The sequence below is a fragment of the Peromyscus californicus genome, unplaced genomic scaffold (genome assembly GCF_007827085.1).
Source record: "Peromyscus californicus insignis strain IS unplaced genomic scaffold, ASM782708v3 Scaffold_5__1_contigs__length_169319896, whole genome shotgun sequence".
NCBI classification, from domain to species: domain Eukaryota; kingdom Metazoa; phylum Chordata; class Mammalia; order Rodentia; family Cricetidae; genus Peromyscus; species Peromyscus californicus.
Window position 1 is genome coordinate 63,391,861 of NW_026294573.1, and position 23,140 is coordinate 63,415,000.

General features: G+C 39.9%; 1 protein-coding gene across 2 annotated transcripts in view; it reads left to right on the forward strand.

Annotated features, from left to right (window-relative positions):
• Positions 1 to 23,140, forward strand: part of Mllt3 (MLLT3 super elongation complex subunit) — a 290,749-nt gene that overhangs the window by 161,575 nt on the left and 106,034 nt on the right. For both annotated transcript variants that reach the window (XM_052715857.1, XM_052715858.1), the window contains exons 3-4: positions 5,779 to 5,861; positions 12,032 to 12,175. In XM_052715857.1, coding sequence (XP_052571817.1) covers positions 5,779 to 5,861; positions 12,032 to 12,175 — 227 coding nt within the window. The remainder of the gene's footprint in view (positions 1 to 5,778; positions 5,862 to 12,031; positions 12,176 to 23,140) is intronic.

Here is a 23,140-nt window from a genome sequence, read left to right on the forward strand (position 1 = left end):
ACAAATATAAAGCCCAACTGTTGATCTTTGTTCTTTCTAGAATGTCATACTGCACAGGCATAGGCCATGTTTGGGGACAGTGTGGTAAGCTCTTCCCTGATGCTCAGACACTTATATGTTGGCACTAGACTTCCAGAAGCTGGTATACAACCATTTGGGACAATGAGATGAGCTATGCTGGGCTCTGTATTCCCCATTTCTGGAGACTCTGATGTGGTGGAATCAAGCAGGAAGGGAAGAAGTCCAAAAATGCTCAGGCTGGAAGCAACAGTTGGCACAAAGCGATGATAATAGCGATGATAATAACCAGTCTATATATAACGCAACCGGTGTGTTTCCTCCCTGAAGGAAATACTGTGCAGTAAATAAAGGAAATAAAGGAAAACCAATAATTATCAATGGACAGCTGGACCAATTTTTTTTTTTATAGAAGTATTCAGATCAGCATAAATCATAGTGTCTAAGCAAATAGTCTAGAGAATGGCTCTGGAAGGGAATTTACCAGCTGTTTTCTTGAGAAATAGTGAGAAAACTGTTGCCTAATAGTATCTTTAATGCTTAAATGAAGGATTTGATAAAGGATTTTTATAGGACTTTTTTGAAACCAAAAATGGGTCCATTTATTGAATGAATTAAATTTATTTTTGTATATATAATTTATTGTGTGACCACCAGTTTGTTTAGTCATCTAAGAAACTTTCTGTACTGAGTGTATCTCTTTTTCAAACCTCTTTTCATAAATGAGAGTAGAAAAATTTTCAGCAAGAGTTTACTCATTAATAAATGTAAGATTAACCTTATTCTTAGTTAACGAAGTTATGGCCTTTTGTCTTCCTATGTGTTTTTCTTCCTCTTGTATGATTTTTCAAGACCAAAATTAAATAGGCTAATGTTCAGTATGTATAGTTAGTGTTATGCCATACATTACATGTTAGTATCTGTGTTGTGTCTACTGTTTTGAGGAGCTGTTTTAGGAAAGTACTGTCCCCACAGGAATTATTCTTCAAGTCTAATTCTGCTTCTTTTATAGAACTAGCTCAGAGACTTGTGTTTAGGATTCTTATATGCCAGAGTGAGGAAAGTCCCCAGATTTTCGGATGAGAACTATATATTTACGTTTATATTGCTTTTTTTTTTTCTCTTATGTTGGTTTTATCTAAAATGTTTTGGACTAGGAGATAGCTCTGTCAGACAAGGGCTTGCAGTGCAAGTGTGAGGACCAGTGTTTGACCTCTAGAACCAGTGTGGAAACTGGGCACATTGGTATGCTCCTATACTTCTGGTTTGGGAAGGGAGAGACAGGCATGCCCATGAGGTTTGCTGTCTAACTGTCTTAGTCTTAGTCAAGCACTAGGTCAGTGAGAAATCCTGTCTCAAAAATAAGGTACATGGCTGAGCATAGTGTCACACGCCTTTAACCCCAGCACTCTGGGAGGCAGAGACAGGCAGATCTCTGTTGTGTTACAGGCCAGCCTGGGCTACAGAGTGAGTTGCAGGACAGGCAGGGCTACATAATGAGATCCTGTCTCAAAAAACCAAAACCAAGCCAAAACAAAAGGCACATAGTGTTTGAGGGGGAAATGACACTCAAAGTTGACCTCTGGCTTCCATAGGTGCATTCATGCGCACTTGCATGAACATACATATATGTACATTTACACACATACACACCGTTTTAATTTGTCTTTTAAACATTTTTTATTATATTTAAATTTAGTGTGTGTGTGTGTGTGTGTGTGTGTGTGCGTGCGCGCGCGCGCGCGCGCGTGTGTATGTACACATGCACGTATGTGTGGAAATCAGAGGATAGCTTGAGGAAGTTGGTTGTCTTCTTTCCTTGTGTGTGTTCCAGGGATTGACCTCAGGAAGTCATGTTTGGTGGCAAGGGCCTTCACTGGCTGAGCCACCTTGCTGACCCTATTGTTTACTTCTAATTAAGAACTCAGGGTGCTGGATAGATGTTGTTGGTTGCAAATGAAAATTTTACATTTAAAAATAATTGAGGTATAAGTTAATAAATATTTTCTTATGGAAACCGACTTTTAAAGAATATTAATACACAGCAGATCACTTCCTTTAGGAGGCTGAAAAAAATAATCCCAAGATTTCCAATTCGAAGACATACCCACTAACAGCTGTTTCCTATAATTGGAGCAATTTGCATGCAGAATGGAGAAAATGAATTCTACAAAAGGGTGCCGAGAGGAGCAGCTCTGACTCCCCGGCGGGTGCAGCAGCCCACAAAATAAACTTCCTTCAAATGACACTGGCATGATTAATCCCAAGCAACCTTGTAGACACCAATACTAACGTCTAAAAATATTTTCATTAATTCTTTGAGGATTTCCTGCAGTGAAATTGCTATTTTGCAAGAGCCTCACAGCTTAGAAATACCACCAGTGTAGTGATGCCTGCCACAAGTCCACTGGGTGGGGCTGCATGTTCACTCCAGAGTTCAGGTCGTTTGAATATTCATGAAGGTTGGCAGGTGGTCAGTGGATGAGTGACTGCCACTACTCTGGGTCCTTTTGCTCTCTTTCTTTTTATTTATATTAGAAAAACATACCAGATAAAGTGAGTTGCTTAATTCCTGACTTTTTCTGATGTCAATTTGGGAGGGAATTGTCATCAGGTGGGCTGAAGGAGATGGTTGGACATTAACATCTTGCCTTCAGCTGGTTTGGTGGTACATGGCCTATCTGTAATCCTTGTCCTCAGGAGATTGAGGCAGGAGGACCAAGATTTCCAGGCCAGCCTACGCTACACTGCAAAACACTGTCAACTGAAAACAAAAGCAAACCTTGTTGTCCATTCATGTCTGTGGAACCATATTCCTGTCTGTGCCGTGTGTAGCCAGTATTCATGTAAATCAGCTTTTTTTTTTTTTTTAAATAGAACACATCATGTTTATAGTGTTCCCTACATATAATCACCTTGCACGTTACAGCTATGCTTTTGGGTGTGTAGATGATGTTTTTCCCCCCTGTTAGAGAGAAAGAAAGCAGAAATTGTGTACAGCTCTCCAGCCCCAGGCCATGGATCACAGTCCTGTGATCCAAATCCAAGCCTCCCCTCTTCCTGTTTCCATTTTGTTTTCATCTGAGAGGTTATGTGGTGATTGGACATCTTAGGGCTGGATTTCCTGGCTTGCATGAGAATGGGTTTATACATGGGGCCCCTTGCTGCATTGTGTATATATAGCATCTTCTTGGTTCGTTCAAGCTGTAGTTATAGAGTACAGTAGACCTGGTAGCTTAGAAACAGGAGACATTTATTTCTTGTTAATTCTGGTGACCTGAAGTCTGCTGTCAGGGTGCCATCATGTGCAGATTCTGATGTGAGGATTCTGTTTAGGATTGTTGATGGGCTTCTTGTTGTGGCTTCACATAGTGGAAATGATCAGAGAATCTTCGGATACTACTACTACTACTACTACTACTACTACTACTACTACTACTACTACTACTTTGAGAATTTTTCACAAGGAATTGAGTTTTGACCATTTTCACACACACCCCCATTCCTCCCAGCTCCACCATCCCTTCCCTCCCAACTTTGTGTCCCCCCCCCATCATGTCCAGTTTGTACAGTCCAGATATCCACAGCTCTGTAACCTCCCACTGGAGCATGGTCGACCTACTAGCGGCAAAACTCCCAACATTCATCAGCTGTGAATAGCTTGTCAGCTGAGGGGGAGGTTCCATCTCCTCCTCCCCTCTCCACACCGGGTTGGTCTTGCTTGAGTTTGCACAGGGGTCATCGCCACAACTGCTGAGTTCATGTATGGAGCTGTATGTTGTGTCCAGAGGATGTTGTTTCTCTGTGTTCATGCACTGCCTCTGTTTCTTACAGTCATCCCCACCCCCACCCCCCACCTTCTGCAACTCTCCCGAACCTGGGGAAGAGGGGGTACAGGATAGATGTTCCATTCAGGGCTAAGCAGTCCATGGTCTCATAGTCTCTGCACCTTAGCCAGTTGTGGATCTCTGTGTTAATTGCATCTACTGGGAACAGAAGCTTCTTTGAGGGTGGGAAATACAGAGTAAACTCATTCATGAAGATTTTACCATCTTAATCACCTCTCCAAGAACTCATGGGATTCCACTAACATCAGAGATTAGAGTGTCAACATGTGAATTTTTGGGGAACATAAACATTCAGTATATGGCAGTCACCATGCTTACTCTTCAAACTGTTGAGAAGAGGATTCCAAGATTCAGAGAAGCGAGGTGGCTTTGGGAGGAAGACTGGAGTTTGGACTAGATGGTAGACTGGCACTCAGGTATGCCAGCTGCTACACCCTGACCACCTGACGTACACTTTAATTTCCCACGGTAAAACAGTGTGTGTTTTCTTCCCTGTCCCTGGGGAAAGGGGAATAAACAGGTTAGAAGGAACTCTGTTTAGTTTCAGAGTAGTGATTTAGATAATTAATGCTTTGGGTGGGTATAAGGAGGTACTCTGTGGGGCAGAGGGACTTTGGGAAGAAATTGGGATTTGGATACATAAGGAAGAGTATGGGGGTGGGGGAAGCATTGAGCATTGGTGGGAACTGCTGTGCATGTTTGAGGGGAAGCAGAGTTTGAGTGAAGCACAGGGCCGTGGTGGGAAACACAGCGGGTGGGTGGGGGGAACCTGGGAAGGTGACCTGGGCTGCTGGTAAGGACTCAGTGTCCTGGAGTATGCATCTTGATATTTAGCATATCTAGTTTTACCTTGTTACATGATGAAGCCACAAGCTGGGCGGTGGTGATGGGGGCACACGCTTTTGATCCCAGCACTCAGGAGGCAGAGACAGGTGGATGTCTGAGTTCGAGGCCAGCCTGGGCTACAGAGTGAGTTCCAGGAAGGGTTCCAAAGCTTCACAGAGAAACCCTGTTTAAAAAAAAACAAAAAACAGAAAACAAACAAACCCACATTATAAAACCACCTGCTTTTAAAGATACTTACTATACTGTGTGTGTGTGTGTGTGTGTGTGTGTGTGTGTGTGTGTGTGTGTGTGCGTGCGCGCGCGCGCGCATGCACTTGAGTGTTTATGTGTACCACATGCATGCAGGAGTCTGCAGAGCTTAGAAGATGGCAGCAGATCCTTTGGAACTGAAGTTGTGAGGTGCCATGTGGGTGCTGGATACCGAACCCAGGTCTATTGCAAGAGCAAGTGCTCTCAACTTCCCAGCTACCTCTCTGGCCCACAACACTTAACAAGAATAAATTCAGTTCGCTTGTGATTGATTTTGATGTAGAAAATTTAGAGGAATGAAATTGGGTTTTGAATGTGTTGTGGTGGAATCTCATTGAAACTTATTTTTGTGACCTGGGAAAGGTCATGCATGAGAAGAAGTGACAGCGCCGGGGTTTCGGTCTTCTGAGGAAGGAGGCCACCCAGGACACCTCAGACAACAGAGGCTTAGGCAGGGAGTGAGTTTCCTCAGCTCCCAGATTTGGATGTTTCTTTACTTAGGAAACTCTGTAGTTCATTTGGTTCTTTTGAGCTTTGATCACAGGCCCTGTCCTGTTTCTGAGAATTATAATTAAGTCACTCACTGTGACCATGGTTGACTGTAATGAGTTGTACTCCACCCAGATTTTAATTAAAAAATATAGATAGGAGAATTATTGTTCTGGGTCCCAGAGAAAAAGAAATCAGAGACTCAGTTGTGAAATGAGAAAGGGCCGTGAAAATTGGGCATGATATGGATGGTAGAATGTTTATGTTTTTAACCATGTCTTTCTGTCTGTTAGTCTCATCTTTCCTATTTTCCTTTTTAATTTTGCAGTGTGCAAAGATCCACCTTACAAAGTAGAAGAGTCTGGGTATGCTGGTTTCATATTGCCAATTGAGGTTTATTTTAAAAACAAGGTATGTAATCTTTACCCATTTATCTCTTAGAAGATCTTCTGTTAACCAAATTATGTTTAAAATAATCATTGATAAACACTTTTCACACTATATAATGTTAAAGCTAAACTTGACTGAAGAATTTTGGTTATCATAGCTCTTTAATCACAGAGGAAGTGGCTATAAAAAGATAATTTCAATCATAAAGTCAGGTTATATAAAATCCACTAAATATTTCTTGGAAGAATGATTACCATTCTGAAAAAGGTGAGAGAGGTTTGTAAAATAGAAAAGATGAATTAGAGTTTTTCCAGGAAGTGCTCCTAGTCTTGTCATATCGCTAGAATTTTTTAGGATTATAAAAAACAATCTCGTATTATCTTTAGATGATAAATATATGTGGCCAGTATAAAACGTTATTTCAGCCTGAGGGATTACAGGTTCTACTGCATTTAAAAGATGTCACCACTACGTTTGGAGCAGAATATGCAGACTGTATGGCATGGGCGATTGCTGAACCTCTCTGGGGCTTCCCTTATTCCCTACATAGGGAGGTAGGAGTGCCCACTTCAGAAGGTGGTTAGAAAGATTGTATGTAAGGATGATGTGTGGAATATTTGTTACACTGTCTCATTTATAAGTGTACATTTGTTAAGTGCTGCGCTTCTTTTCAGCATTAGTTTTCTGGGTTTTGTTTATAAACACGATAGATTCTTGCCTTTTTATCTTGATGCTATACATTTGAAGACGAGTAGGTACCAAATAGCTCTGTAAACTGCAATGGACTGTGTGTGAGTGGTGAAGCCAGTAGACCTACCACTAAGAGCCCACGCCCTTGCCTGCCAAAGCTACTGCTTTCTGCTCTGTAGTCATTGGATCAGTGATTTTGGTTTCCCCCAAGGAGAGCGTTCAGCTCCATGTCAGGCCTGCAGTAGTGCTTGCAGTTTTTAAATGGTACCATTCCTTACTTTTAATTCAAAGTTATCATAGGTTCTAAATATGCCCTAAAGTGAGACAGGTCACTTTCAAAATAAACACAAAAGCAACCGAGAAAACAGAAGTCTGTTCTTTAAGCCAGCATTCCATTAAGTCTGGTCCTGGAGACAGCAGCAGCAGCTCCCAAGAGCAGATTAGACCAACATTTTCACAGTCCGCCAGATCTATGCGAGCAGCGTCCCTGGGGTGCAGCCTAGGAATCTGCATACTTACTTCCCAGATCATATTGAATGACTTTGGTGCTCAGGACAGGATCAGAGCCGTGACAAGCCATTCTTTAACACTCAGGATTTTCCACAGCAACAGTAGCTTTTCTGTGTGTACAAGGCTTAGCCTTTCAAGTCATTAAAGATTTCCTTGTGACTAAGAGATATAAAACTACAATAAACCCATCCTGTAAAATAAGAATGCATCAATAACTGGGTATGTTTTATTTTTTATATTTTTTCCTTCTCACTGTATGTTTCTATATACCACACTTCTGCCATTTCATCTTTAACAAGCCTGTTAATTAGGGTGTATGCACGCGCGCGCGCACACACACACACACACACGCACACACACACGCACACAGAGAGAGAGAGAGAGAGAGAGAGAGAGAGAGAGAGAGAGAGAGAGAGAGAGAGAGAGAGAGAGAGAGAGGAGACAAAGAAACAGAGAGACAGGCAGACATACTTGACAGTACCATTGTCCTGTACTTACTCGTTGGGTTTCTTACTTTGTCCTTGACCAGAGGCTAAGTGCTTTACATGTTATTTTATTTAGTAAGTTTATAAGAACTTTTGAGAAGTGGAATTCATCCTTGTTATGAGATATCTTAATACTGATTCTTTCTTATACCTGAATAATATTCCATTGTATAAATAATTCACATTTTGTTTTTCATTTGTAAGTTGATGGCCATTTGACTTGTCTCCACTTTGTGACTATTAGGAGTGATGCCTCTCTGAATAGTCACTTACTGGTTTTTGTGTTGACCCAGGTTTTGAAATCCCCCTGGGATTATTTGGTCCTATTGTATATACTTACGTTTAACTTTTGGGGAAACTACTAATTATTTTCAAAGTCATCATGCCACTTTATGCATTTTATATTCCCTTTAGCAGTATATAAAAATTTGAATTTCTCTAATGGTTTTTGTGTTCATAGTTTTCTTTTTAATTATAATTACCCTGGTGGTTGGGAAACCGCCCTTCATTGTGGCTTTGATTTGCATTTCTCTGATGACTTGGGATGTTGTCTATTTATTTATATTCTTTGGAGAAATGTCTTTTCTCACTTTCCGTTGTGTTTTTCAATAGTTGTGTTTGTGAGAAGGAATTCGGAGTCTTTTTTCCTTTCACAGCCACCACTTTGTAGTATCGTGGATATTTAGTCAATGAAGATCATGTAGGGCTTCTTGCATCCTGTCATACTTACCCGGTGGTTGGATTATACTGTTGGAAGAATCTAGGCCTTCTCTCCCAAAGGATTTCTCTCTAAGAGTAAAGGTCTCTGATTTCCTGCGAGAGGACGTGACTGTGGGCAGACTCCCTTCTGTCGTCCATGTAAATCTGGCACTGTACTGGCTTCAGCTTGGATATGACCCCTGCACTTGGGAAGCAGAGGCAGGCATGCCAGGCTTCATGCGTTTGAGGCCAGCCTGAGGTTTAAAGCATGTGCCTCCACACCCCAAACCATCTTAAAAGCGCTGACATGTGGACTGTGCTGCTGCTCCTGTCTGATAGATTCAGTGCTGTGGAGGGCCCCAGGATCTTCCTTGCTTTGTATACTGCAGTGCAGTGCTAATGTTAACAACTCCCCCGCATCTCAGACTCTGATTACCTTAACTGTTTTAAATACCTCATGTAAGTGACTCATTCAGTGCTTGTCTTCGGAGACTGGCTTATTTCATTTAGTATAGTGTCCCTCCAGGCTGGATGGACACATTGTTTTTCTTTTGACTGAACTGACTAATGTGTAAAATATTTAGTTACTGTAGGTTGTTTCTGCAGAATTTTATTTCATTTTGAGTGTTTCTTATTTTATTTATTATAAGTATTTGTGGTCTCGTTGAGTGAGTGTGCACTGTAGTAATGGTTTAGAACAAAATGTGTGCACAGTTTTCCTGGGTGATGAGTCTCAGTTTTCTGCTCATGAGAAATACACCCTTCTTCTCCCAGTACTGGGCTTGCTCTGATGAGTATGTCTTAATTCTGCTTATTGATTTGAAACATCAGAGTCAAGAGGGCTAGCAGAGTCTAAGTTGCTCTCCTGGGTCTCCATGTGTCTCATTGTGTATCTGAGTACAGTAAAACCAGCCTGTCTATGAAAACCATTTGTGTTTCAGAAGCCAAAAACAACATCCACATTGAAACACATTCAATCCTGGTGCTTTAGTTTGAAAAGGCCCCATGCTTCTCTTTCTTAACCTGTCCTCAGAGACAGTATGTGAGTAAATGACAAGGACTGGAGCTTATAACATGAGCGGGAATCTGATGTTACCAAACCAGATTGCCACTCCAGGAAACGTATTTGTTTTATATTTGGAACAAATACACACTTTTCTTATTTAGATTTATTTTATGTGTTTGAGTGTTTTGCTTGCATGTTTATCTGTGTTCCACATGTGTGCTTGGTCCTCTCAGAGGTCCGAAGAGGGCATTGGATACTCTGGAACTGGAGTTAATTGTTGATTCTTCCATTAACTGGAGTTGTATACTGTTGTGAGCCACCATTTGGGTGCTGGGAATCGAACTTGGGTCCTTTGTAAGAACAAGAAGTGCTCTTAGCTGTTGAGCCATATCTCTAGCTCCTTTTATTTGAACTTTGAGGAATAATCTTTTCTGAGGAGCAAAGCTTAACATCATAATGATGTCTACTTTCTAAGTAGAGATTTCTAGTTGACCCGAACACAACTTTGTGGGCATTTTCCCCTTCACTAAATTAAAGCAAACAAACAAATAAGACAAAAAACCTTTAAGAGATGCTTGTACCGAAGATTCAGAAGGAGCTTCTCTAGTCTTTATCCTTAGGTTTTTCTGAAAAGCGATGGCTTTGTCTTTTGTTTATACCTTCTGAGGACTTATGAGGATGCTATTTTTACTTCATTCCTTTATTGTTTTGGTGGTAATTGGTTACATTTGTTAATATATTTTTCTTTAAAAGTACACAAGAGTGGATGTTTTTATTAAAAGAATATGGAATAAAATTTAGTAATTTTATTCCCTTAATTCCACCTAATGACTGTTGAGTATTTGATATAGCTGTTTTCAAGTTTCTCTCCATGTGTCTGCATGTTAAAAACATGTCAGTGTGGAGACTGGCTGGATCATGCTATGTCATACTTTAATATTTTTCTGTGAGTTACCATTAATTTATCTATATCTCCAAGTAGTAATTTAAAATATCGTAATGGAGGGGCTGGAGAAATGGCTCAGCGATTAAGAGCACTGACTGCTTTTGTAGTGGATCTCAGTTTGCTTCCCAGTACCCACATCAGGCGGCTCCCAACTTCCTATAACTCCAGTTTGAGAGGGATCTTATGCCCTTTTCTGACCTTTGTGGGCACCTGTACCTGTGTGATATACATATATACACTCAAATACCTACCCATAAAATAAAGTAAATAAATCTGTAAGCTATCTGAATTATAGTCTGTGGCAGAACAGAGCTCATTCTTAAGTTTTTCTGTTAGTCAATGCCATCATGAATATTTGCACTCATATTTGAATATTTATATTCAAGAGATTCTTAGTGCTAGAATCAAATAGCATGAGCATTTATTATTGCTAGATGTTACCAAATTGATTAAAAATGTCTTTATTAGTTTCGCTGCCAGTTTCAAGGTAGACCATTGCCTACCTTCTTAATTCTAAGGTTGCATTGAATAGTTATCAATTTTGAGGTGAGATGAGGCAAATTTTATCATAATTCAGTGTGATAGTTACAGTAGTAGAGGAGAGGTGTATGAGAAATGTCTAGTTCAGGTTGCAATGGGAGGGCTAGGATGTCTCTACAGAGGAGCTAGCACTTCTGCTGATCTTCAATGGCCAGTTTATTTTAGCATATTTAGCCCTGTAGGGAAATATAATGGCCATTTTAGGTGTGGGAGCTTTCTGTGAGAAAGCCAAAATCAGTAAGAACATAAGACGTGTGGGAACGTCAAGACCTTCAGAAGTGTAGAAGGAGAGAGTATTGTAAGAAAGCAAATAAAATACAGGAAAGGTAGTGAAAGACTATGCTAGTTGTTGCAAGAAATGAGATTATATCACTGAAAATGATGAGCCTTTAAAGGCTTTAAAAAAAAAGTAATGGAATGATAATCAGATTTTTTTTTTGCATTAGAAAAAAATCAGTCACTTGTCATTATAGAATGTAGACTGAGGCCAGTTTGAAAGCAGAGAAGTAGTGATGGTCTAAGCTAAGACAAGTTATGGTGGCCAGAGAGTAGGGAGTTAACAAGAGGAAGTCTAGGTAGAACTGGAAGAAAATTTGACTGTGATGAATGATGGAGGCCAAAGAACAGAGGATGAGTTTTATGAGCTTTAATGGTGATAAGCAATCAGCACTACCTTTGTGAGGACACACAGCATAGGCATATGGCAGCTGAGGGAGAGCTGACCATCAGCTGGGTAAAGGTGGTATATTGAGACCAGAGTCCCAGAGCCAAATTAGGAAGGTTCTTATGTGGCATATATGTCTCATTAGATTTTTAAGCTGATATCCATTGCAAGCTGTTGAAATTTTAACCAAGGAATGAAAGTGAGTAGACATTTGATTATATAGATTATTTTGAAGGCTGAATGATGGAAAGATTGAGAAAAATGCATTATAGGAAGGCCTAGTAGAGGTAGGATTTGTCATAGTTTGGACAGTAGTAAACATGGCAGTAGGGTGAAAGTCTTGATGGTAGGTGCTGAGGGTAAGGTGGGAAGTAGAAGGAATAACATAGGTTTCCATTGGGTGGCTGTGTTCATGGTGTGCTCTACTTGAGAAACCAAGGGGAAATGGTAAGTTTATTCTTTTTAGTTTTCTCCTAACGCAAATGAAATTTACACATATTTGTAGGTTGCTTTATATATAATCCCAGAATAATCTTTTTCAGAACTACTTTGACATGACTGTTAAATGTCTAGGTCTTTTCTGTTCCTTATGATGATTAAGTCTTGTTTTTAAATTTTCTATTTTTGCCTCTTACTTTCCTTAACCTCCAGGAAGAACCTAAGAAAGTCCGCTTTGATTATGACTTATTCCTGCATCTTGAAGGCCACCCACCAGTGAATCACCTCCGCTGTGAGAAGCTTACTTTCAATAACCCCACAGAAGACTTCAGAAGAAAGTTGCTGAAGGCAGGAGGGGTAAGTGGCACTCTGTTGTAAAAACTTTAATCTTTTAATCTTTCCTATTAAAAAAAATACTGATTGCTAGTATGTGAATTGATATTCTGGAAGAGCCCAAAAAGTAAAGTGCATTGACGATTTAGCTGTGGACTCATGATTTCGAATATAGAAGGAGACAAACTCTTAGGTGCAAATCTGAAATGACATGGCTGGTCAGAACAGCCTTAATGTCTCAGTGGGTCAAGTTTATTTTGACAAAGCTGTGTGCGCTGCGCAGCTTCCTCTAGGTATACGTGACCCTCATCAGGCCAAAGAAATGATCCTGCCCAAGAGAACTGAGAACCAATGAGTAACCGGAGTTACTTTTATGAACATGTTTAAAGACATCAAAAATCCCAGCTAAGCAAGAGTAACAATTCATGTAATCCACATCCATGGAGCACCGATGGGCTTGTGACTCTGCTTCCTCTCACTGGGAGGCCGTCTATCTATGTAACAGAGTCCAAAACAAGCAACAAACTTCACACAGTTAAAGACTAGGGTTTGCACTTGTTTGTTTGTTGTTGTTGTTTTAAAGATTTATTTATTATGTATACAGTGTTCTGTCGGCATGCCAGAAGAGGGCACCAGATCTCATTACAGATGGTTGTGAGCCACCATGTGGTTGCTGGGAATTGAACTCAAGGACCTCTGGAAGAACAGCCACTGCTCTTAACCATGGAGCCATCTCTCCAGCCCGATTTTATCTATTTATAGAAAGTTTTAGGAGAAGTTGAAGGTTATGTGAAAAATTACATAAAATGGAGTTACTGTCCAAATTTTCTTTATCATAATGAATGGAAATATAATTCATTCATATAACATGTTTTAGTCATTTGAATACATATTTTTTGACTTCTGAAGTGTAAGTAGAAGAAATTCCTTTTAGATGAAGGCAACAGGTGGCGTATTTTTGCCCTTGCAATTGGTATTGCTGGCACAAGCATTTAAATTTTCTGTTTTTAGCCAGTTCAATGACACAGATAAAGATTATGAATTGACTAAAATCTCCGTTAAGATCAGAATCACCCAGGCCATCTTCAGATGAACTCTCTTAGTCATCTTGTGTGCATAGCTCAGACTCACATAAGATCCAATTCAGATGTAGCCTTGACATTTGTTCTTTACTCTAGGATCCTCTGTATTTAGTTTATCTAGAAGGGTTTTGTGTAGTTTTGTATCCATGAACTTAACACTTTCTTTAAGCATTTATAAATTTGTTGCCTCTGAAGCTGATTCAGAGCACTGGTAAACTCTGCCTTAGGGCTGTGTGGGGAGGGCACAGTGGATTATTTTGGTCCCATATTTTTTATAAATTTGTTGCCTCTGAAGCTGATTCAGAGCACTGGTAAACTCTGCCTTAGGGCTGTGTGGGGAGGGCACAGTGGATTATTCTGGTCCCATATTTTTTCCCTTTATGGATCATAGACTATTACTCCACAAACTGTAGGAAAGCTTTGGACCCTGCCGTGAGGAATCGCCTATCTACATAATTGTGTGAGCGTTTTGGATTACGTGGACTTATTTCTCTTCGAGCCCTGTTTCACTTGGTTTTTTTTTTTTTCTTTTGACTGAGCATGCATTTGAAGCTATGGAGTATTTTTGCCGTGTTTAATTCTTCACTGTACTAATATGTTTGTAGATGATGGGTTAAATAAATATTGGAGAGCAGCTTCAGAGACAAGGGAATGCATGTTCCCGACAGAATGGGCTTTTATTACATGTTACAACTTGGGACTTTATTCTTTCTTGGCATTTTGGATTAGATCAAGCCTAAAAATGGGGAATTAGTATACATTTATTAAGGAAGTTTTTTTTAAATAACCCTTTTTAATCGTTTTAATAGTTATCAAGAGTGTAATGTAGAAGCTATCTATTTACCTGTGGTCATGCTCTTAGTAATGTGGTCTGTTATAAATTCCCCCACCCCCCAGCTGAGGACTGAACCCAGGGCCTTGTGCTTGCCAGGCAAGCACTCTACTACTGAGCTAAATCCCCAACCCCCTGTTATAAATCCCAATACCCTCATTAGATTTCTTTTTATGAAGGTGGTGCCTTAGGCTTCTTGGATATGTTGTTGGGTGGGAATTGAAATTTGTGAATTATGAGACTTGAAGACATCCGGTTAATGATAAAGGTTATAGGGACAGGTAACTGTGATATAGAATGTTTTAAAACAGGCATGTAATCCCAGAATGTGCAAAGGTTAGAGGTCAGAGTTAAGGCATTGCCACATCCTGGTATAATCTCCTGTTTATTTTGGTCGTTCATTATACTGGTGTTCATTTCCAAGTGACCTCCATAACTTCTAGCTTCTTTCTTTGTGTTTCTCCAAGTAACCTTCAAAGCCCAGGAATACTGTCCTATTAGACTGCAAATGTGTCTTGACAAGTTCAAAATGTTTGTACAGATCATTTGACATGCTTAATAATTTATTTAAGGGACTGATTTCCTGTGAATTTCATAACAAAGTAAAAACTTTAAAATTCATTTGAGATCATAGTAATCTATAGATTCATCTTATATGTGGAGATAAAATTGCCTTCTATGAAAATGTTCAAACACTTACAGACCAATACACATTTTTGGCTTAGATTATTTTTAGCTGACATTGCAATATTTACTGTTGTTTTAATGCAATCTAAAAGCTACAGACTTTTGAGCCATTTTGCTTTCATTGAAATTTTTCTGTTCAGAAAAGTTTTTTTTCTTTTTAATGGCTCTATTTTGGCAGACAGGGGAGTTGCTATGTTTTTTATTACTAAATACTACATTAATATATGTGGCAGATGTGTGTGTTTTCTACCCTTAAAGGAAAAAGAAACGAGACCTTCCTCTTGTGTAATAGCACAATCATTATGTAGAGCTTGAGGCAGGAGTGTCCGTTTATGGCTTTCTTAAACTTCATCTATTTGAGACCTTTTTCACCTGAGAAGATTCTTTAATAAATTTATTTATTTATTTATTTTACAACTAGGCCACAGTTATCCCTCTTTTTGTTCTCCCAGTCCTTCCTCCCATCCCACTCTGTTCTCACCTCCTAATCCACTCCTCCTCCATTTCTATTTAGGAAAGGTCAGGTCTCCCATGAGTATCAACAAAACAGGAAGACTGAGCACCGTCCTATGTATTAAGGCTGGGTAAGATGACCCAGTATGAGGAGTAGGGTCCCAAAAGCCTGTAAAAGAGTTGGAGGCACCCTGTTCCCACTGTTAGGAGTCCTAAAAGAGGACCAAGCTACACAACTATAACTATGTGCAGAGGGCCTAGGTCAGTCCTATGCAGCCTCCCTGGTTGTTGGTTCAGTCTCTGTGAGCCCCAATGAACCCATCACCAGAGAAATTTTTATGTGATGCTTGGAATGTAGATGTATAGAATAGGTGAACAAATGAAAAACGTACTGATAATAAATCATAGAGAAGTATATTTTAAAACAGTGACTCAGAATGCATATAATTTTACCACTTATTAAGGACTAAGTAAAATTTGCCTATTGAGATAAAGGTATTTTATTATTTTTATATGAAGAATTGAATCTTCATATAAAAATTGGCCAAATGGTTTTCACTAAGGCACTCACAGCATCTTAAACATTTTTCAGAATTCACCAGTGTTTTGATTTTATAGTAATGAATATTGAGAATGCTGCTTTATATAAATATATCATGGCAGATATATGTTTAGGGCTCATTTCAGAAGTTGTTTAAATTCTGCCCTAATCCCAAACCAAAATCCATTAGATTTTTTAAAAAAATGAAACTCAAGCCAGCAACTCAAATGGCAACATTTCAGGACACACAATACAACTCAAATATATTAACTCAATACTTTATATGCTGAGATATGATCAGAAAAATAGTGTTTTGTTTTTCATAATTAAACTGTTATGTTTCAATAGCAACAGGAAAATTTGTGTGTCCAGCAAAAAAAAAACTCTTGCAACTCGTAACATTTCAGAGTCGAGCCAGGTTGGTTCAGACTTCCATCATTGGTGTATGGAGTGACGGTATGTGCAATGTAACGTACACATGCTCTGTGTTCAGGACTTCAGGGAAGCTATGCCATGCCACACAGGCAAGTGCTGCCAGAATTACCACAGATTCACTGTGCGTTTGATTTTGCAGTAATTTTTGTTCACTGCACATCAGAAACTGCATGTGGATATGTGCATGTGTGTGAAGACTACAGGTTATTTGCCAGACATCTTCCTCAATTCTCCACCTTACTTCTTAAAATTCACATTTCTCATTTTATGTTGGAGGAGTCATTTACTCACATGTATGCCTGTGTATCACATATGTGCCTGGTACCCAGAGTTCAAAAGAGGACATCGGGTCTCTGTCCTGGAATGGGAATTATGGGTGATTGTGAACCGCCATGTGGATACTAGGGATCAAACCTAAGTCCTGTTTGATTATATACCATAAGTGCTATTAACCACTGAGCCATCTCTGCAGCCCCTCTACCTTACTTTGGAGATAGGACCTCTTAACAAGCCTGAGCTCACTGATTGTGGTAGACTAGCTGGCAGCGTGCCCTAGGGATCCTCTGGCTTTAGTTCCCCAGCACTGGATTACAGATATGCACCACCGTGCTTGACGTCTTATGGGGGTACCGGGGATCTGAACAGACAGTTGTACTAGCTCAGCGACACCAACTGTACCGTCTCCCCAGCTCTAAAAGCTTCTTAGCCATTGCCAGATTTCCATGGCCCGGACATTCAGTGAGACGACCCACTGTGGATTGCCAGCCACAGTTTAAGGAGTTGGGGCGTGTCAGCGTCTGGCTGTGCTCCTCTTTCTCTTCTCTCTTTAGTGCCGAAAGTACACAGTGCTGTTAAAAGCTGAACTTGGCTCTTCCTGAGATCAGAAAGGTTACTTTTAGAGCTGGAAGCCTCTTAGAAAACGCTTTTCAGCCCTTAGAAGAAAATGATTCCAAAGAACGTTTCTGCCAGAAGAATCTTGAAAACTTGCAGATTTTTTTTCTTCATAATGATCTTCAAACTGACAGCTGTATGTCAAATTTCCCTCTCACTAGGTTTCCTTTCTTTCTTTCTTTCTTTCTTTCTTTCTTTCTTTCTTTCTTTCTTTCTTTCTTTCTTTCTTTCTTTCTTTCTTTTTCTTTCTTCCTTCCTTCCTTCCTTCCTTCCTTCCTTCCTTCCTTTCTTTCTTCCTTCCCCTCCCCTGCCCTCCCCTCCCCTGCCCTCCCCTCCCCTGCCCTTCCCTCCCCTCTCAACGTCATAACTATTTTCTAAACAGTCTCCAAGAAATCTTCATGTGCATATCCCTGTAAAGAAAAATACCTTGTGTTCCGCTGCAGAATCACCCCTTAATATTAAAAATATCTTTCCCTTAAAAGAGTAAGTTTTTGGTCTAGGTGCATTTGGATTTAGGTATCATTTTCCGAGAGTATTGAAATACAGATGGTCTTTTAAAACCGGATTCCAGACGATAATTTCCCCTAAATGAGACACCACAGTAGAACTTGCTGGGAACAGTGGGTTTGGTTTAGTCTCTGCCTCGTCCCTGCCAAACCTTGAGTTAGTGTCAGAATGTAGGGCTTAGATGGAAAGGATCAATATAAGAGCATCTTTGAAAGGTCAATTATATTCACTTATGCGTATTCATTTTTATTTATAGTCTTAAATATATTAAGGGAGGAAGTTCCTTTATTTTGAGGTCTTAATTTTTGATTGGTAAAGAGGGGAGCAGTGAGCAATAAATAACCCTTTGAATTTCAAGCAAAAGTATCAGGACCCCCCTCCCTCCACCCTCTCCACATGGAGCAGTACCTCCCTGTTCCAATGAAGTATTTCTGGTTATTTCCTGTAAAAATAAACTGATGAGCAGTAATACTGGGATTAAGGGATTTTTGACAGTGAGAGATGATTTTCCCTTCACTTCTCTCCTTTTTAATACTGAAAAGTGATGTGGAAAAGTTTGCTGTCCGTCCGTGTAAGACACTGGGTTGAAAGGAGACCAGCCTCCCTTCTGGGTTTACAAAGCACAGGCATCTGTTTGCTGTTGTGTGTCATTACCACTGAAACTGCCATTCTAACTCCTGTGTGCATTTCTGAAGAGATGGTGGTATGGACTTGTATTCAGACAAATTATGAATTTCTCTCGTTGTCTAGACCACTTGTCCCGGAATCCCAGTTCTTCTGTTGTGGGATGTGATGGTGTTTTTTTTTTTTTTCACAGGGGATGTGAAACCATGTTGGGCAGCACTGGAGACCTCAGTGTCTTGGTTCTTTTCCTTTGGGTATATTCTTGGAGGATAAGCAGCTGCATATGACTTTTATACTAAACACTTCAGTACTTAGTGAGGAAGGGTTGTTATTTTTGTAAGCACCTCAGTAGGAAGATGCAGTTGGCATTGATGGAGAACAGTGATGGACCTGTGTTGTGTGTAAGGGTTGGTCTGTGGTGTTCTTTTCCTCAAGGAATTTGTACTCTGCCTGTTTCTATTTTGTTTGTCTAAATTAATTTCAGGTTTATTTGGACTATCAGTTTTAAAAGATTTAAGTCTTCGTTAGAAAAATCAGTGATTCTTACCATTCTTCTTAACTCGCAGATTTTCACAGATGAAAGGCTTCTGAAAGCTCTGTCCACTTAGAGGCATTCACTTGTATTATATACAGCAGTGTGGTTGCATCCTGTGGTGCTCTGACAGAAACCCTCCAAAGGGCCAAGTGTCTGAGAATGAAGTTTGTTTCATGGCTGCTCCATGCTTTAGCTGGAGATCAAGTGTTGGGTCATTCTCTAGAAGCCTGTGGCGGGGTGTTAGTCTCCTTCCCTCCCACTCCCCGTTCCTCCCCCAACCAAACAGGGCAAAGTCTAAACAAGTTGTTTGGTCCCTTCCTGAATCACTGGCAAGCAGTTAATTTTGAGGATTGGAAAATTAAAACTAACCACAGCAGTTGTTAAAGCCAGGGTTTCTATAGGCAGAAATCCAATTCTGTTCAGACACCACCTGTTTCAATAGGACATCTCAGGCGCCCATTTGGCAAGAACTGCTTAAGACATGGGGAGCATGCTTCCAGTCTGTATTAAGTCTGCAGCATAATGCAGTCCTGGTTCTCAGAGTGACAGTTATATTTCTATATGATGTGGTTTTATGAAGAAATAATTTGGAACTTTGCTGAAATGCTGGTTATTTGACTTCCAACAAAGGGTTTTGCTTGTTAAAGCATCAGAAGGATCTGTGATAAGGAACTTTCACTCCTCATTGGTGCCAAGCCATCTGAACATGGTAATGTAATCTAAGGTCTGGAATTAACTTAGGTCACGCCATGCAGCATTTTCTTCTTGGGCGTTAGGAATGCTTTTGACTTCTCAACTGTAAAGACTACATCCCTTCTGCCAGCCTGGTTATAATTTTTCGAATAAGTAAACAAACACCCCGTATAAAAACGATACACAATGAGCCTGCTTGCGGTCACCAGTAATACTGAAGCACATACCCCAGGTCTTACTGACAGAGGAGATGAAATTTCTATGCCAGTAGGATAAATTCCAAGGAGTACTGTTGTAGATTCAGGGCACAAAGTGGAATTTCAATTTTGATGGACATTTACAGATAGCTTGTTAAAGGGGATCTGCCACTCAGTGCTGTACTAAGCCTGTGAGAGCACTCATTTCTCCACAGTGATTTATTACCCCCGACCACGGTGGGTGGAAATAGTATCTCATTTTTAACTCACATTGCTCTTGTGAGTGATGATGAACAACTTTTCATATGCTTAAAAAGCCATTTTCATTTCCTTTCAGAGGCCACATTTTAATGTATTTTAAATTGGAATATTCTAAGTGTTTCAGTTTTGACTTAAATTTATGGGTATTCTTCCCACATACTTAAACTTGGAAAAGCTACAAGAAGATACAGGAGCCTTTTAACCAAGGTCTGTGTTTTCAGGCTTTCTTCAATTTGTAACAAATTATATTCTTAGGAATTGATTTGTCAAGACTTTGGCTTCTAAAAATATAAGTGGCTTTTGTGGCAAAGTCATCTCCACAGTGCCCAGAGATGAATGGCTGGCTGCTACTTATAAAAATGACTCAAAGAAAATAACACAGAGAAGATTATTTTAGTGGCTGTCACTGGACAGCTTCATTGGACTTTGAATATTTGTTTTGGAACAAGTGTGGCAGTGTTTGTTATTTTCTAATATATATCATCCTATAATTGTCTACCTCAAAGGATAAAAGAATGCTGCAGTTTTTCACTAGCACTTATAAAGGGTGATTTATTTAAATAAATCTAAGATTAAACAGGTGGCTTCATTCATTTGGTGGTTTTGCAAACGTTAATTTTCTCATATCAGGGTTTTTTTTTTTCTTCCCATCTATGTGTTTGGCTGTCTCTTTCCCAACTCTGAATTAAATTATGAAAGTGGTACATGTATATAAATGATTAGTAGGATGTCATTGTATGAGCCATAATTTCTGCTATGACACAGATCTCTTGAGTTCCTCAAAGTACAGTCATTACAGTAGAAAGTTATTCGTGTAATTCAACATATTTAGTGGTTTTATGGTTTAGTGTCTTCTGTAAGTCACACAAATTGATTGCAGGTTAGTTCCAAACTTTAGGGATCGGAGGACAAATTTGTCCTCTAAAACCAATCCCCTGCCTTTGTTCTTGCTTTCTCAACTACCTGTTTACCTTTTAAATTAGGAAGGAATTGAAGTAGAAACATCCTGTTGGTGCTGTTTAGAGTTCAGGTGTTCTTACTGTGTCAACTGAGAACTCAGAGAGAAGAAGGGGAGGCACGGTCTTCCGTGGTGTGTGATGAGCAGTTTTAGGATGTGGCCCTTGGTTTTGGATGGTGTTTCTCAGTGGCACGGGTGTTCCATGGTGTGTGATGAGCAGTTTTAGGATGCGGCCCTTGGTTTTGGATAGTGTCACTCAGTTCTTTGTCAAGCTTCCCAGGAGTAGGAATTCAGCTGACTGAATGTAGAAAGCTCCTAATGTTGTGGCCTCAATTTGGGCTTGAAGGTCTGAGAAGGATTATGATGTGTGGAGGAATTGGCCACTCACCCCTGCTCCCTTCCCATCCCCAGCACATGAGAAGCTAAGAAAATAGGAAATACACACAGAAGAGAAAAACATACAAAAAACAAGAAATGTGAGCTTCAGAGGACTTTTTAAATTTAAGAATTAGGGAAAATTTACAGAAATACTAAAACTGAAATGATTGACTCAGTTTCCCTCTTCTTAGGTTGACTTAGTCTCAAAGCAGCATCCAGAGTTTCTCATGTGACTAGGTCTCTTACCTTTCATATGGTGATAAGAGAATCGTTTCTGAGAGTAGCTAAATGTTCTGTTGTGCTCAGCAGATTTTTTTTTTGTTTGTTTTTGTTGTTGTTGATGCTCTGTATTGTTAAGTGAAAGCAGTCTGGGAGTCAGGGTAATATAGGAAAGAGAGAGGCCCTGCTTTCTGATTTTATATCATCCCATGAGTTACAAGAAAACCTGACAGTGATCAGGATCTGAAGATCACAGTTTAAGAAAATAAACGTCTGAGGTTCTTGGAAGAGACGTTTGTGGTTTATTTCCGGGGAGTGAGGATAGATGATACACGGTGTAATATAATAATCTTTATTACCATGAGGGACACAGCCATGGGGTAAGAGAAAGAATGTTTTAACTGATATCTATAGGCACAGATTCAGTTTTTGAATCTGCTGTTAATTTGCCTTGGGCTTTAGGTTGGTATAAATATAAAAATAAGCATAATATCCCCAACCTCCCACTTGAGATTATTAAATACAGTATGTTACATGGTTAAGCAGCCAGCAAATAACTTTTATTTATTGAAATAACCTTCCCTCATTTTGGGGTTTAAACCATTGTTTTTGTTAGCTGAGAAGGGGGAATAAAAAGTTTCCCACTGAAAATATTTAAAATAATGATGGCGTTCTACTGGAAAGAACATACTTTAGCTTCCAGGAGTATATGAGGACACATGTCTGTAATTCCTGCTCTCAGGAGGCTGAGGTAGAGGAATTTCAAGTTTGAGACTAGCTAGAGCAACACAGTAAGACCCTATCTTAAAACGATAATAAGAATAAAATAAAAATTAGAATGAATTTAGCTTTCCCTCAGTTTTAAAATAAAGATTTGCTAATTTTTGTAACATGATTTTCTAAAAGGTCTTATTAATAAAAACAAACCCAGAGCTAGGTATTGGGGTGAATGCTGGAAGATCAGAGAGACAGAACAAGCCACTGCCAACCTCAACTCATCAACTCCTCAGCTGATCCTGTTTCCTCAGACTGGAAGCCTCTGAGTCTTCATCCGAATGGATCTCAGCTGAACTGCTGCTAAAAGCCTAAATACTTAAAAAGCTTAGTTCCTGGTCCTCACGCCTTATATACCTTTCTGCTTCCTGCCATCACTTCCTGGGATTAAAGGTGTGTGTCACCATGCCTGGCAGTTTCCAGTGTGGCCTTGAACTCACAGAGATCCGTATGGATCTCTGCCTCCCAAGTGATAGGATTAAGGGTGTGTGTGGGCTTCTATGTCTGTCTAGTGGCTGTTCTCTTCTCTGACCCCAGGTAAGTTTATTAGGGTGTACAATATATTGGGGGACACACTATCACCACGAATTTTTGAGAGTGTGAATTTTCTACAGAAGCAAAGAGAAGGAAATAAACGGCCTTGCTTCCTCTGTGACTGTAGGTCTGGTCAGCATTCTGCCCCGATGTATGTGGGAGGGGGTAAGGGAGAAGATCTCATGGAATGTTTGTCTTTTACATGTAATTCACTCAAACACAGATTGTACAGCTTTTAAACTATGTGGCTTTGTGCTTAACACACACACACACACACACACACACACACACACACACACACACACACGATACTTTTAGAGGTTGTTTTAACCTGTAAAGGTAGCTGGGCTGTGGTGGCACACGCCTTTATCCTAGCACTTGGGAGGCA